General features: G+C 38.6%; 1 protein-coding gene across 2 annotated transcripts in view; it reads left to right on the plus strand.

Annotated features, from left to right (window-relative positions):
- The window catches only part of LOC149800215 (uncharacterized), a 28363-nt gene extending 17761 nt beyond the window's left edge, over positions 1–10602 (plus strand). Inside the window, exons 1-4 of one of the 2 annotated variants that reach the window (XM_089957203.1) lie at positions 5904–6254; positions 6985–7261; positions 9391–9720; positions 10438–10602. In XM_089957203.1, coding sequence (XP_089813329.1) covers positions 7205–7261; positions 9391–9666 — 333 coding nt within the window. In that variant the 5' untranslated portion in view covers positions 5904–6254; positions 6985–7204 and the 3' untranslated portion in view covers positions 9667–9720; positions 10438–10602. Of the gene's footprint in view, positions 1–5903; positions 6255–6984; positions 7262–9390; positions 9721–10437 lie in introns of those variants that run through there. The other variant, XM_089957204.1, reaches the window with a different exon arrangement.
- Positions 10603–15818: the final 5216 nt, after the last annotated feature.

Genomic DNA, 15818 nt, shown 5'->3' on the forward strand with positions numbered 1-15818 from the left:
ATCATAACGAACACGCATGGACGCCCGCGATCACAGTGTTTCCACGGGATAGAACAGTAAAGTATATACCCGAAGAATTCCTGGAAGAGAACGGGTTTCTCGCGGAGAGGAAACTATTTGATGCCATTGCCTACTTGTGTAAAAACGACCCTGTATCAGTGTGGTTACTTCGCAGCGCTGATACCTTTGATCAGTTTGTAAGACCAAACGGTGAATTATATCGCACTGAAGCGTTTCACAACAAGATGAAAAAAACCGCCATGGAATTTGAAGAGCATGATGAACAACTGCTAACAAATTGTTTTACGATTCCATCGGTTGCGGCTCATGTTGCAGCGAGGAAAAATGCGTGGAGCCCAACGCGCAAGGAATTTCTACCGGATGTACAATCCAGTTGTTTGGAATACTATCACGGTGGACTATGGAACACTGAATACAGCCGCGACGCTATGATCTCGGTTGATATGGTTGCCTGTTATCCAGCGAGTTTTCTCGGGTATGGATCCGCCGCTGAGTACTTTAGACGATTTGGACACCCCAGACATGAAATGACTCGTGTTGCTATTAATGGACCACTGCCTGATTTTGATTTAACCGGATTCGCTCGCGTAGTATCATTTGAGTTCGCGGCAGGACTTCATCGCTGTTGCTATATTTGGATCGGTAGACACATGACTGAAAAGAAGTGGCTGCCAATAGCGCTGCTACGGTATATGATTGATTGTAGCATGCTAGATTCGTTGATTGTCAGTGACGCAATAATATCATACCGGGCGCAGACTGAAGTCTGGTTACCAGAACCGGAGCGTCTAGATAGCATAATTGACGAATCCAGAAAACACATTGATGCCGACGAGGAATATATCGTCGAATGGTCCAGGAGGATATTTAACCAACGAAACCGCGAGGCAAAAGATGTCGGTAGAAGAATAATCGGTAAGTTCACACAAGGTGGAAAAAACTGCGACTACAAACGATATTGCTCGCGGCTGATTATAGATGACGCAGAATATGATTTCGTAATCAAGGACGCAGTGGCGAAAAATAGATACGTGAACTGCGAAACAGCTTTCTTGTCCAATGGAACAAAGTTGGGTACAGTTGTTACCTACAGCGATGGAGACAGCCCGGCATACCCGCATTTGAGGGCGTCTATGCTGGGTTACGCCGCTATCAATTTATTCTCGATGATAAATAGATTCCCCGACACCGCGGTTAGAGTAGCCGTTGATTCGTTTTATGTTCACGTAGCGTATAAGGAAAACGTAGCCGAGTTTACTAGTCCGGACGAGAGTTGGGGTACATGGAGAATTAAAAATGAAATACGACGCGATTATTCCCCGTCAGCAGATGTCACCGTTGAGAACAATTACTTACGCGGTGATAAATTATCGGAATGGTCTAATGCACCACCGTGTTCTGATCCAATTTGTAGACACAAGACGGTTTATTTAAGCGGCTGTGGCGGGTCAGGAAAGACGACTCGGGCAATTGAATTATTTCGAACGCGGGCAAGTATAATCGTGCTTACACCGACCCATAGACTAGCGCGAGAGATAAAACAACGAAATGTTGACGCCGTTACTTATCACAGCTTTTTTCGATACAGCGGCGGCGAGTGGACTCCTGATCGAATGGGCGAAAGATTTATTCCTGAGGTTATCATCTGGGATGAGATATGTACTGTTTCGTTAGATACTTTACGAATGTTTCTTGATTGGTTGCTGCTCGCGAATACAGCGGTGATCATGTGTGGCGACCATGGTCAACCACCACCATTTGTCGGCGAGGGTCCGCATGATTGGTTAAAGGGTTTTGTGGACTATTATGAAGAAACCGATACTGATTACCGGGCACTTGATGAACAACTGCGCGAGGTTAAAAAATTAATCAGATTACAGCCGGATAGAATTCAGTGTGAAATAATCCGCGAGGTGATTCCGGAAACGCCGTTAAATGAATTCTGGGAAACATGGAGACCAAACGATTTGATTGTAGCGAGTAGAAAGATAGTCAGGGACACACTTCAGCGGAAGTTGTTTACGTTGCATAAGGAAAGGTTTCCAACGCGTCCAGTGCCGTTATGTTACAGACCCGCGGACACACGGCGGCAGAACATTGAAGTTGAAATCCCGGCCCCGACAGCGTCAGGGACAAAAAAACAAATTCTCGTGCTGAATGATATTGTGCTCGTTGATATCAGCGTCGTCGAGGACGCGCTACGTGCTAATAAATCCCCGTGGACGCTAGGATACGCAACAACAATACATTCCTCGCAGGGACTAACCATCACGGATACAATTGTTTGGATAGTTGATAATCGCATCGAATGGTCAAATCTGGCATATCTTGCAGTGTCCTGAGTACGAAGGATAAATCAGCTTCGAAGAATTGTTGTTGACGGAGTCAGTGACAGAGTCACCATCGATGCAAGCGTCATTGATAGAAAACTCTCGGGTTACCGCCAACAGGATAAAAAAAACAGCGGCGTTTTGATATTGATGCCGAATTAATAATTGCGTTACGACAACAACAGAATAATCACTGCGCGAGTTGCAATTGTATAATGAGTTGGCGTTATTCGGATAAAGACACTCGCCAATTTACCGTGGACAGGATCGATAACAGTCTCGGTCATGTCAAAAACAATGTGAGATTGACCTGTCTTGAGTGCAATAGACGCAACGGCGCTAGTTAAGACCACGCGGGGGCAATTGAGTATCGTCAGGTATCACTTGTAGTTGCTCGCGTGTAAATCCGCGCTGTGGGGCAGTTGAATCCAGTCTATAGATCGGTGGTCTACCAGTTGATCGTGTTATCGTTGATATGTTATGTGTGGTAACACTCCAAATAGGATCAGTAGCTCTTTTTTTACCACCTTCAAGCTCTCCTGGTTCATATAGATATCTAACAGTGACGTCGCCGAGAATCGGCTTGGAAACGCTATCCATTTTTGATCTTCCGGGTATATACCCGTATTTAATCGCGTCGCTGGGCTTCATGTTGATTGCTCGGGTAATCTCGTTATTTAACGCTGCAATTACGCCTGGCAACCTTTTGACCCATTCACGAGATCGTTTTTCTTGGATGAATTCCTTCGCGTATTGATATCCAAATAACCGTTCAGCAAGAGTCCGATTGAATCGTTCAACAATTGCCTGATCACGATGTAGCGCAGTATGACCTCGTCGTACCGCGACGCTATGATGTTTCAGCGTTGATAAAACAGCGCCGCGAAATTCACTACCAGGATCAACTTGTAATAGATTTGGCCAGCGCAGAGGACCTCTTCGATAAATTCTTTCAAACGCAGCGGCTACTTCGGTTGCTGACTTTGTTTTTAACGGCTCCGCTTGTTTGTATCGACTCGCAACATCAACTTCGGTTAGCGCGTATTTGTAACCGTTGTCATGCGGCAGAAATAGTATATCAGCCTGATGAACTTCATTAGGTACGCTAACATCAAAGCGCGAGAAGTTGATTTGTTTAGGCGGTGGTAGATAGATTTGCCATATAGCCTGTTTGGATAACCAATTAGCCGCAGTGGCCCTTGTTACCTTTGCAGCGCTTGCAAGCTTACCAATTGCGGCCTTCCCCTTCCAGTATCCTCTCGGAGAATAATAGATGGATTCCATGTTGTTATTATAAACGCTAGAGTTTTCAATCACCAGCGCGAGAAGCTCCGCTTCCAATCATTAATTTACCTTTCATAGCCGATTTTACCAACCATGAGGCCAATTTTTCCTTGAAGGATTTATCAGGAATAGCATTTAGCGCGTGAATTAATTTTACGTCCGCGATATGACGCTGTTGCAGATCGCTACTTTTGTAAGCAACATCATGAGCATAACACGCCTTATCGATAGCGTTTATTGGATACTCACCGGGTTTGGGCTGATTTTGATCATCGAGTCTGATATCTAATCGCGTTCCGGGGCCACAGTAGCTATATCCTGGGAGGTGTTTTTCTCCTGGATACTTTGCCCACGGGGGTCCGGGGAGTTTTGATAACTTGGCTGCAATATCACCTCCTCGCTTTTTTTTAAAACATCCCCGGGTTCAATAGAAATAAATCTAAATTTCTTTGTACCGCATTGTACACACTTACCAGTAAGCGCCGATCTGTTATTTCTTGTTGTAACAGTTGTCATATCATTTGTGCCAGTACGCACTCTACACTTTACACAATATAGATCCATAATTTATGTATAGAGACATGAATATAATTGACTTTTCAGCGACTAAAACGAGAGAACCAGTTAAGCATGTTGCAGCGTTACCAAACTCGATCCGGATGATTATCATCGGACCATCTGGATCCGGCAAGACGCAATTGTTACTCAATTTAATAATGAGATGGATGAAGTGGGATAAGTTGTATTTGGTTGCTCCTAGCGTAGATGATCAACGATGCTACGAGGTGTTGAAAGATTTCAACGAGAATGCATCAGCGATCGCTAAAAAAAATGTCATTGAGTTTATTACAGATATCAGTGATGCACCAGGTATCGATGATATTGATGGCGACGTTAACAATCTAGTCGTGTACGATGATGTTATGTTAGACAATCAAAAAAACCCAGCTAGGATATTTTCCAGAGGCAGGCATAAAAACACTGACGTGATATATGTCACTCAACGGTATACTCAGATTCCAAAAGTAATCAGAGACAACTGTAATATTCTTGCTGTATTCAACGGCGTTGATACACACACGCTACGAAATATTTGGCAGACATGGTGCGGCGGTGACATGGACTTTAATGTTTTTCGAAACTTTTTTAGTCATGCTCAGTCAACCCCACATGGATTTGTAACAATAAATTTACATGATCCTCGGACACGATATCGTATCGGACTTGACCAAATATTCGGTTAAATCATAGCAGCAGGGGGGGCGATGACATCGACGCGGTCGTCGCTGTGCTTACCGGACACTGACGACGCTGGGGATCGACGCGCAGAAGGTGTTAATTAAACCAAATGACGTTCCGAACAATTGTCGATTTGGCCCCTCGACGATGACAACGACGACGACGTCGTTTTTTTTTACCAGGCGCTGACGACACCGGATCCGCTGAGTGCAGAAAGTATCAATTAAGCCAAATAACGATTGGACAAAATGTCGGATTCGCCCCCCCCCCCCTGCTGCTAAGCTAAGACCCATCTGGAGAGACAAGAATATCTGTCTGAAAACTAAAATCAGACTATTGCGAGCTCTAGTCATCTCAGTCTTTTTGTACTCATGTGAGGCATGGACCATGAGAGCAGAATTACAACGACGAATCCAGTCACTTGAAATGAGATGCTACAGAACCATCCTTGACATCTCTTACATGGACCACATCACAAATGAAGAAGTGCGTAACACCATCAGGCGCAAAGTAGGCCAATATTAGGACCTCCTCACCACCGTCAAAAAGAGAAAGCTGAAATGGTATGGCCATGTCACTAGAGCCAACAGTCTATCCACAACAGTCCTGCAGGGCAGCATCCAGGGTGGCAGAAGGAGAGGTAGACAGAGAAAAAAGTGGACTGACAAAATCACAGAATGGACCAGGAAAAGTTTTGCGGAGACACAGGCATTGGCACATGATCGAGACAAGTGGAGGGAACTGGTCAGATGTTCAGCAGCACAGTGCCTCAACAACCACACTAGGTCATGAGACTGATGATGATGATGATGCGTTGGACGAAGGGTGGTATCGTGTATACTTCGTGCATATACATTGACTGGTTCCCCGCTTTGTTTACTCCCTGTGTTGGACTCCTCTATTCGTATAGCGGAGTGGAATGCAGGGAAGATACAAAATAAGGAACCAGACTAGCATAGGCAATGTTATGATGGAGTAGCTTCCCCTAATCTTTCGAGCTCTCACGCGATTTCCATTTACCTCAGCAAGATGTCATCTTGATGTTTAACGTCAATGCTTGTTGCCCTAGAAAGTGATCTCCAGATTAAAACGTCGTGCACTAAAAATCATTAGTGAAGAAAGTGAAAGAAGCAGAACACAAAAGAGTAACTGTGGATCTAACTTTAATGAAAAATGGAGAAAATAATTCCCTTGACTGGAATACGGCATATCCATTAAGATTACTGGTGTGAATTCTGATAGCGTGATTGCGAAGACTGCAGAAGTGAATAATCCTTTCTTGACAGGGTTTAAGAATTTTAACAAATCTGCTCTCGTTCGCCACAAGATATCTGGAGAACACATTATAACCCAAGACATTCTTTCACAACAAAGAAATCAGTAAGCTTGCCGAGACAAATGCGTTAATTTGGATTACAGTCAGGGGGTCATTGCAGATTTTGTTGGTTTTTAACTTTGCTGTAATAAAAGAAAGACCTTAAAGTTCAAACGTAACTTATTAGAAGCAAGATGAATCATTAGCCTCCTTCATGTTTGGATAAATTTGTTCTAGGACGAAGTACAATGAAATCGATTATAGTAAACATTTTATGACAGGCTGTAAATTGACTGTCATTCAGTTAAAAATATTTATTAGACTTTTTGTATTGGCTTGTATGTAATAAGATTATAAGAAGACTGTTAAAATTACGATTTTAAAAGAAAAGTTAACTAATAAAATTATTGTTTGAGTGGACAATGCATTTGTTAACTGTGCATGTTGGTTTATTTGTATGTTTAGAGAGAGAGAGAGAGAATGTTGTGCAAGTGGCAATATCCTATTTCAAGCTGAAAAAGTACGAGTTGGATGAAAATTTGTCAGTATATTTTTGACCCCCACATTTTTTATTTGACCCAAAGTTCTGACACCAAGGTTGTTTTTTTTACCCTCAGTTTTACACCCCTGGGGGATACACTGATTTTAAGGTACTAATGTTTCATGCATAAATTGTAGTTGATGATTTTTGATATGGTTACTTGCGTTCAAGTTTTCACCTAAAAGCAAATAGTTATTTTAAGGCCATTATTTTGTTTTCCTTTTTTACTTATATCCAGTTTATTGTTGTTTTAGGTTAAGATGATGAACAATCAGCAGCTTGCAGCAGAAGGCTGCCGGTGCCCTGTCATCAGCTACCACAGTCCCATGTGCAGCAAGTACCACAGGTGGCTTAACACCAAGACCTGTTACAGAGATTATCGAAAATTTACGCAATATATTTGCTCCATACAGCCATCCCAGAACTGCTAGAAGGTTCTCCAATCCAAGATGGGGAAATAGTAAAGGCAGGGCCATGGAACCCATGTCATATTGGACCCCCAGATTTTGCTTGTTAGCAAGCACATCTGAGGTATAAAGAAAAACCCAGCTATCTTTTAATTCATAGATTTTGTTGAGTTCTGAACAAACTAAATTTATTTATATGGAAACACAAATTCTGTATGTTCCTTAATATTTTTGGCAAAAATTCATAGCAGCTCTGTACGATACTGAACAAGGTATAATTACCCAGTGTGTGTGTGTGTGTGTGCGTATATGTGTGATTTGGATTGTTAACATAGTTTTACAATATTTTCAGTCATATCACTATGATGTCTGCAGCATGGCAGTTTATAGTGATGTCTAGCACTGGGGTATCATGCTGCAAACATGTAGCATGATGTCCCACCCAGTCACATTATCCTTACCCCAGGATGACCAGTCCTAACAATAACCTCTTAATGCTGAGCACCTTGTGAGGCAGCTGTTAGTAACATTTTTTTAGGTTTTTTGTATGACTCATCCAGGGTTCAAACCTGCAACCTATTGCATCAGAAGCAGACATTATAACCAGTTAGGCCACTGGAGCAGTCCTATCCAGTTTGGTTTAATTTGGTGTTTATCAGCACAGCAACACAGTTTGGATATTTAGCAACAAGGCATTTGGAGTAAAGTTCCTTACCCAAGGACACACCACAGTAGCTGACTTAGGCTGGTCCATTGGTAGGATTCTAACCTAAATCCTTTCGGTCATGAGTTCTGAATGCTAACCAATGAGCCATTTTTGATACATCCAATTTTGGGTGATGGAGATACCAGGAAGAATATAGCATGAGAATATCTTATTGTTATGACCTATTTTCTATCTCTGACTCGTTAAGTTTGTCTCTCACAGACCTGGCAACCCTGATGAGTTGTCTAAGGCAGTTGATTTTTTTCCATAAGATTGACTAGTTTTCAGTAAGGTGTAACAAAATATCAATAACTGCTATTGTAAAGCTGGAAAACGTAATTAAAAGTCTGACAAATCGACGATAAACATTATGTTCAACTGAAAAGTTTGTAATGTATGCATATACTTTATTTACCACCAGTACAGTTGCATAAACTCTAGTTCCAAACCTGATGCAGCTCAGTGGCTTGTTGCTATCTCTCAGCTTTACATAATTCTTGGAAGTTCCTTTCCATTTCACATGACGACAGCAATCATATCTCCCTCTACAAGACACACTCAAATTGGCACGAGATGTCCAATAGACATAATTGTATCCTTTTCAGCTTTTATACACAAGAATATGAATACTCCTTTTTATTCTTCTGTGTTGATTATTAACACTTTTCTAGAAGCTTATTTTCCCTATCGTCTTCAACATGCATCACTATCTGTATGCCATTTTTAAAAATTCTATAATCAACAGTATGATCATGCAGATGCTTCACGTGAACAAATAGGTGCAGTTTAAAGCAGCTAGGGTGCTGCTGTAAAATTAGTCTGGTTTCCTGACTAATTTCACTAATTCTAAGATGAAACCTGGAAACAAATAAAACACGGATGAACCAATTATCTGGATTTTTCGGGAACGATCATTTTTCTGTAGATTTTGCTAGCATGTCGTAAGTCCATATTTTAAGGGTAATTTTTGTAAGACTTACGGAAAAATCGTAAGAGTTGGCAGGTCCGCTCTCATCCACTGCAGTTTGTCTAGTCCTATTAGTGTACATTTGAGACTAAAAGAACACCATAGGAATATCCACATAAAAAAAAAAAAGAGACCCAGGTTTCTAAACACTGTGACCTACTTCACCACACCTAAACTGTGTTCAGTATCAGATAATAGTAGCAACATTAAGTAGAAATATAGAGAATATTTTTGGACACACCAAGATGTATTGTGACTGTAAACACAGAAGTGTGCATATTGCCATTCTGTATTATTTCTGTGGTAGAAGATTAATATGGTGAAACTCATAATATTGTCATGACATTGTCAGAAGGTGGTTTCAGTACCACACTCACATCATTACATAAGTATCATCTGTAATGGAATGATAGATAGGACAGATTTATTTACTATTGACAATTAGTAATTTTGTGACCAATTGGGGTTGGTGGGTACTAGACATCAAGGTTATTGCTGATCTTTACTGTTCTCATCTTTGCTGCTGATGCCACATTGGACTTCACACACACTAACAGATATTTTTCCATCTTTTCTTCAGGACAGTGTTCCCAGCAGAGATGAATCAATGCGCCTTTTTGATGCTGGTCTGGGAGATAAAAAGATAAATTTTTGTAAGGACAGTGACACGGCATATTTCAGGACTAAACCTGAAGAAAGCTTTCCCAGATTAAAATCTGGAAGGGGATTTGAATTTCTGAGGTCAGGCATTTGCAGCTGTGTGTTCTTAGGAAGGATTCGGATGCCACATGGTGAATACACCAGTGCTTACCTGGCAGATGAAAGCAACTTGGAGCAAGCTGTGTTCTATATATGACCCATTCAAAGAGACTTTGATTTATCAGTATTGACATATTGCCAGGAAGCACAGGTTTGTTGTTTATATTCAAAAATGCATAACACTGCAGTGCATTAACATCGCTTACAAATTTCATACAATTTTGATTACCTCACCTGTACAACTATGGCAAGGTAGTTACTTCCAATGGGAATAGCACTGTCAACAGTATTAAAGTTTTGTATCATAGTTTTTTAAATTATATTGTCAATATCATTTACTGTATTCGTACAAAACTTTGGTATAATATTTCTTTTATATCCAAAACTTGTACACTGATATGCTTAAGCAGATATGTAGTTGTATCATGAATAGTGTTACAGTTTTTGAAAGATTTGTATCTTTTGCATCAGTAGTTATACTGCAACTTTGTGACTCTGTTACTGTAAACACAAATTTCATCATGTATCATCAATACTGAAAACGCTAATGCTAGAAATAGTTCATATTATTAATGTCTTAATTTGGGGAGGGTTCATTAACAGCAATATCTAAAAAATCATGTGATGAAATCGGTATTGTTTAGTTAAATATGTACATGTAAGTTTGTCATGTGTATTTTGTGCATTTGCTGTGAATTCTCTTCTTTCATGCTGTTAAATAAGTTTTGATTGTTTCAAAAACACCATAACACATTCACAGATTTGAGTACTAATAAAAGTGTCCATTTTTTGGAAACCACACAAATTAATATCTATAAAAGTGAATTTATGGTAATTGTTCTTAAACTTTCTTATTTTTCATTTGCAGGTAGATGCACAGAAAGAAGAAAGCTTGACATGTGGGCAGATGATTGTTGTTGGAATGCTGAAAGAACATGTAATATCCTACACAATAATGCTTTATTTTACATCAAACTCAAATATGCATCTGATACTATAATAGTAAAACTAAATGTCGTATGAATAAAACAGAATAAAGCAACATATTACTTCTGTTCACATAGAGTTCATCTTCAATCTTTATTATCTTTTTCCCTGACATCAGATGTCATTGCTGTATTCTTGTAGTATTATCTCAACCTCCACAACCTCTACTTTCCATTTTTTGTTTAATGAAAATGAGGAGACTGTGATCACTGAATACAACAAACAGAGAAAGAAATAAACTAATATACACTTCAGAATGTTGCAAAAACAATGTCAAAGACAAACATTCCTTTTCAGTTGAGGAACAATTTCTCTGATGACTGTTTACTTTTTTTTAATAGCCATACTTGATGATCTTACATCTTGGATGAATGCCTACATCACTTGCATCAACCGACTTTTTAAATAATTGAAATTTGATGCTGAAAGAACTGGTGCACTTTTAAGCAAGGCTTTTAATTTTTCAAAACAAATTCCAGACCAATGAAACTTAAATTCTTAACAAACTTGTCCTAGGCTTGTCAATTATGGAAAAACATGGCAAAATTTCTGACAGTACCATCCATACCCAAAAATTGCATAAGTTTCTTTTAATGGGCAATGGGAACTAAGATGACCTTGGCCATAACTTATATATATTTAACTTGACCTTGTCCCACAAATATGTCCTAAAAATGTGAAATAAACCTGGCAAAAGTCTCTTGTCCATAAATTGTCAGATTTGCTTCACCGAGTTAATAAAAAAAATTCTGATTGGTTTCCAAGTGATCTTTCCAGGTGTTGTAGATAATGACATCATCGATGTATGCATTCTAATTATCTAGGACAAATATTAACATTCATTAGACACTGGAATGCTGCCAGATAATTTTTTTGTTCCAAAGGACCTCACTTCATACTGATTAAGCAAGCCCATCTAGAGTTGCAATTGGCGAAATTTCTTTTGCTCCTTCAGTGAGTGGAATTTGCCAGATACCTTGAAAAAAGTAAATCTTTGTGAGCATTTGACATTTCTAATTTGTTATTGCAGTCATCCATTCTTGGCTTTGGAAATGAATCTGTTTTGGTGACACTGTTGAGTTTTTTTTAGTCAGTACACATGTGGAAAGTACATGTATTAAGATAAGATAAGAATTCTTTATTTCAGACTACAAAGTCCATACCTATAAATTAAAATATAATTATAAAGTAAAAACATTGTAAACATAAGATCTGGTTTAGGCACAAGAATACATGGTGAACTGCAATCACTTTTACTTGGTTCTATGATCTATGTAATCATTCTCCAGTAAAAGTGACTTTCCTTTTTCAAATATTCCTGCTTGAGAGGATTCATCCTATAGGGCTGTTGCTTCATAGATGTAGAATCTACAACATCAATGTCCTGATAAAGTATACATCTTGATAGATTTTATTTATTTGTGTTGGAACATCAGGAAACACATGTTCATAATCATGTAATAATTGTTCTAGTTTACTCCTTTCCTATTATTCTAGATTCCAGATTGTTTAATATGTCTGAATTCCAAATTTTGGTTAAACTAAAGTCACTAGATGTGAAGTTCTATGTGACCCACTGTTATGCGTCGGGGTGGGATGCTTCCTATATTTATTTGAATTACTGTGGAATTCCCACCCTGGCTTGTTTTGTAGGAAGTGAAATTAGTGATAGAGGTAAAGCTCCGAGCCCCCAGTCAGCAATACCGACAATTAAATTATTAAGAACACAAAAGTGAAATTCAAAAGAAAAACAATTTAATACAAAGTAAACGATATTAATTTCTTAACCAATCTTCTTCCTCTCGACCATGTAACAACCTATTTCATCACGTGATTATAGTGTGAGATGGCTTTCCCCTGTACTTGGTTTCTACTCATCTGTGCTCTACTCTGCCAATTCCTTTCCTCCCGGCGTTCTCCGTACTGCGATTGTTTCTATCCTCTTCCCCTTTTGTCTCCTTTTCTCCTCCCCCTTCTCTCTCTTTCTCTAGCAACCAGGCTTGTTCTCTGCCTAATGCCTTGTTCTATCCTGTCTCTCTGAGACTCGGGACTTGACTACCCAGTAGTTCTGTCCCCAAAAGCTTCCTTTATGAAGCTTTCTGTCCTTGAATGTACCAAGGTTTTTCCCGCCAAATCACGAGTGGCTCCCGGAGTTATTGCTACAACTTGTCAGCATGGTGCTTCACAATGACTAATTTGTTCCCAGCCCAAATGACTGTTAAATTCTGGTTCGAATTGATGGACCCACCCTTCCTCAGTTCCGATTGGATATCAATTCTACCCCAGTTGGTCCAGCTTAACAGATGAACCTCAGGCCATCTGTCAACACAGGGAGATTTACAACAGCATCAAGGGTCCTTTGTTCCAGCACAAAGCTTCTAACGTCTACATGTGAGTTTTGACACCTAACAAAGAGAACTCTTGTACAAACACAAATCGCCATGGCAGTGAAGGGTCGACATACTCATGGCGCTAACCCATTCCTTTGTTCCTGACTTACGTAATCGCAGGCAGGCAAACGTGACACTAGACATATTGCATTCCATCATTTACATTCTCACTGTGTAGGATAAATACAACTAAACTGACTGAATCATTAACTGTTCTATCAATATTAAAATACTCCTTTAACATACCAAACAGATGTTTATGTTTCTGCCACCCAGGGCTCTTAATGATATAACTTAAGTCAACTACTTTCTTTTGAAAAGTGTAACAGGGTTCCTGCAATCTTTAAAAAAATATAATTCCATGACCTTTCCACAATTTTACAAGAACTCTTTACCAATTTCAAGAGTACCGCTTCTGCAAATTTATGACCTCTAATACTGACCTAACATGTAAATTTAACACAAAAAACATTTTACAGTTGGCTTTTGGACATACTTCATCCAATCAGATAGATCATTCTCTTTTGAATGTTGTGAGTACAATGATTTTGAATGGTGGTAAAATCCCTGGATGTAGTGTAACTAAAGTTTATGGGGAACCTACTCTAACAAAATCCACTGAAGAAGTTAGACAGGATGGTAAAACTTTTGTGTCTGCAAATAAATGTGACCGCATAATGCAAAATAACCAAATTCCATGACTTTTCCAAAACTTTGAATGACTTATAAAAATTTCAAAACTTTTCAAGGCCCTTTAAATGCTTTTCTGTAATTTACAAACTTTCCCAGGAATTCCATGACTGCAGGAACCATGGTATAAGGACCATGATACTTAGCCTGAAGATGATACTGAGGTATTGGTAAGACAGCCAGAACTTTACCACCAGGCTTAAATTTACCTGTGAAATTTTGTCACACCTAAAGTTCATTTTTGATTGAGTAAAGTGAAAATTAGTTCTTGCTACTTAACAAGTGTTTAATAACTTAAATTTGAAATAAGAATCATTTGAAAGAATTTTCTATTTTAATAACTGGTCCACGGACAATATGTCCAAATACCAGTTCAAAAGATCTAAAACCCAATGATTCTTAAACTGAATGCCTAGAAGCAAATAACAGAAAATGAACACCATCATCCCAATCCTTTATTAAAGTAATATGACTGAGTAATGTTCTTCAGAATTTGATGAAATCTTTCCATATCCCTTTGACTTTCTGGGTGATAGGCAGAAAAATTAAACTGTTGGATGTCTAATTCATGCATAAGTTGTCAGAAATATCCAAACATAAATCTGACCCTTGATCAGACCGGAGAGATTTGGGGAGGCAAACAAATGTTAACAAAATTACCAAAACTTTTAGAACAGTTTTTGCTTTAACATTCTTTAAAGGAATAGCCTATGGAAATCTTGTGGATGCACCCGTTATGGTGAACAAGTATTGGTTGCCTGACTTGATATCAGGTAAGAAACCGACAGTTTACCATTTTTTCTGCTAAATGGTTCATCAAATGCAGTAATAGGTTGCAGATGTGCCTTAGGTATCTTCTGATTGGGGCATCCTACCATTTGACAAGTGTGACAAGATCTACGGCAAAAATAAACATCACTTTCAGTTTTCAGCCAATAAAAATGGTTCAGGTTCTTGTAACAAGTCTTCTTGACAACTAAATGACAGCTTAGGAGTTTCATGGGCTCGACTATGAATTTCATGACTATACTATTTGGAACAACAATCTGATTGCTCACTAACCACTCATCACCAGCAGATACATCTCCATTTTCTCATAATGACCCCATTTTTCACAAAGTAATGAACTGGTACTTGTGTGGCTTCAATTTCTGAGACCCAGTCTTTTGCCTTTTCTGATGAATAGTACTTGGGGCCTATAATTTAGATTAAATATATTTCATGCTTATAAAGTAGCTGTTACTTTCTTCTAAGACATCTTGCAACTGTAGTTATAAATTGGCTTTTGGTTTTTATTATACTGTGAAGAAACTAACTTGCTCATGACTCTCTGTCTTCTGAGCGATTAAGTCATTTAAATTATGGAATTTACTTTATTCATTGTTCCAAGGTAGATATATGGATGCATATGATTTTAAATGATACAAAATGTAGTTTCCAGTTTGAAATCTGAGGAAAAAAGCATCTCATAATTGGAAATGTTCTTTATGTTTGGATATTGAAAATAGATCCATATTCTTAGAATTTATTTTCTTATATAATGAGGCTATTGCAACTTTGTATCATTGATTATATAAACACTAGATAGATTGCAAGGGATGTATACACATGCTGAACCATATTCTTGTAAGTTACTTGGTACAAGATTAGTTTCAAGGTTTTTATCCAGCCCAAATTCTTTTTCTCTCTCATTCCAAATTTCTGCGTATTATGTCCCTTATGCATGAGCGGAGAGGGAAACAAAAAGAAATGATTGCGATGAAATTGTGTGCCATGTTAAATTCATTTGGAAAATGGGGATTATTATTACTTTTTGTCGTTATTGTCATACGTCATTAATGATCAATGAGTGGAAATTCATCATTGATCTATCAGAATAGAACCGTCAACGCACAGTTCTAAGAATGTATATATATGCATATTATTGGGCTAAATAAATTTAATATTTTACTTTCAATTAAAAAAAAAATACGAATAATATCGGAAAAGTAAAACAAATATGTCCAAAATAAAACAAACCGTCTACAACAATTTAGGCCATATAAACGTATTTATTTTGAGAACGATCGGAAAGATGTCTCAGCAACTTGGAGTTCATGATGCAGGCATGACAAGATGTAATATCGTTTAAATTTTGTTTGTATTCTGCTATACCCTATGATGCTAGTTGCGGTAAATTACA

This window comes from Sinohyriopsis cumingii, chromosome 5, assembly GCF_028554795.1.
Source record: "Sinohyriopsis cumingii isolate HCF-2022 chromosome 5, ASM2855479v2, whole genome shotgun sequence".
In the NCBI taxonomy this organism is placed as follows: domain Eukaryota; kingdom Metazoa; phylum Mollusca; class Bivalvia; order Unionida; family Unionidae; genus Sinohyriopsis; species Sinohyriopsis cumingii.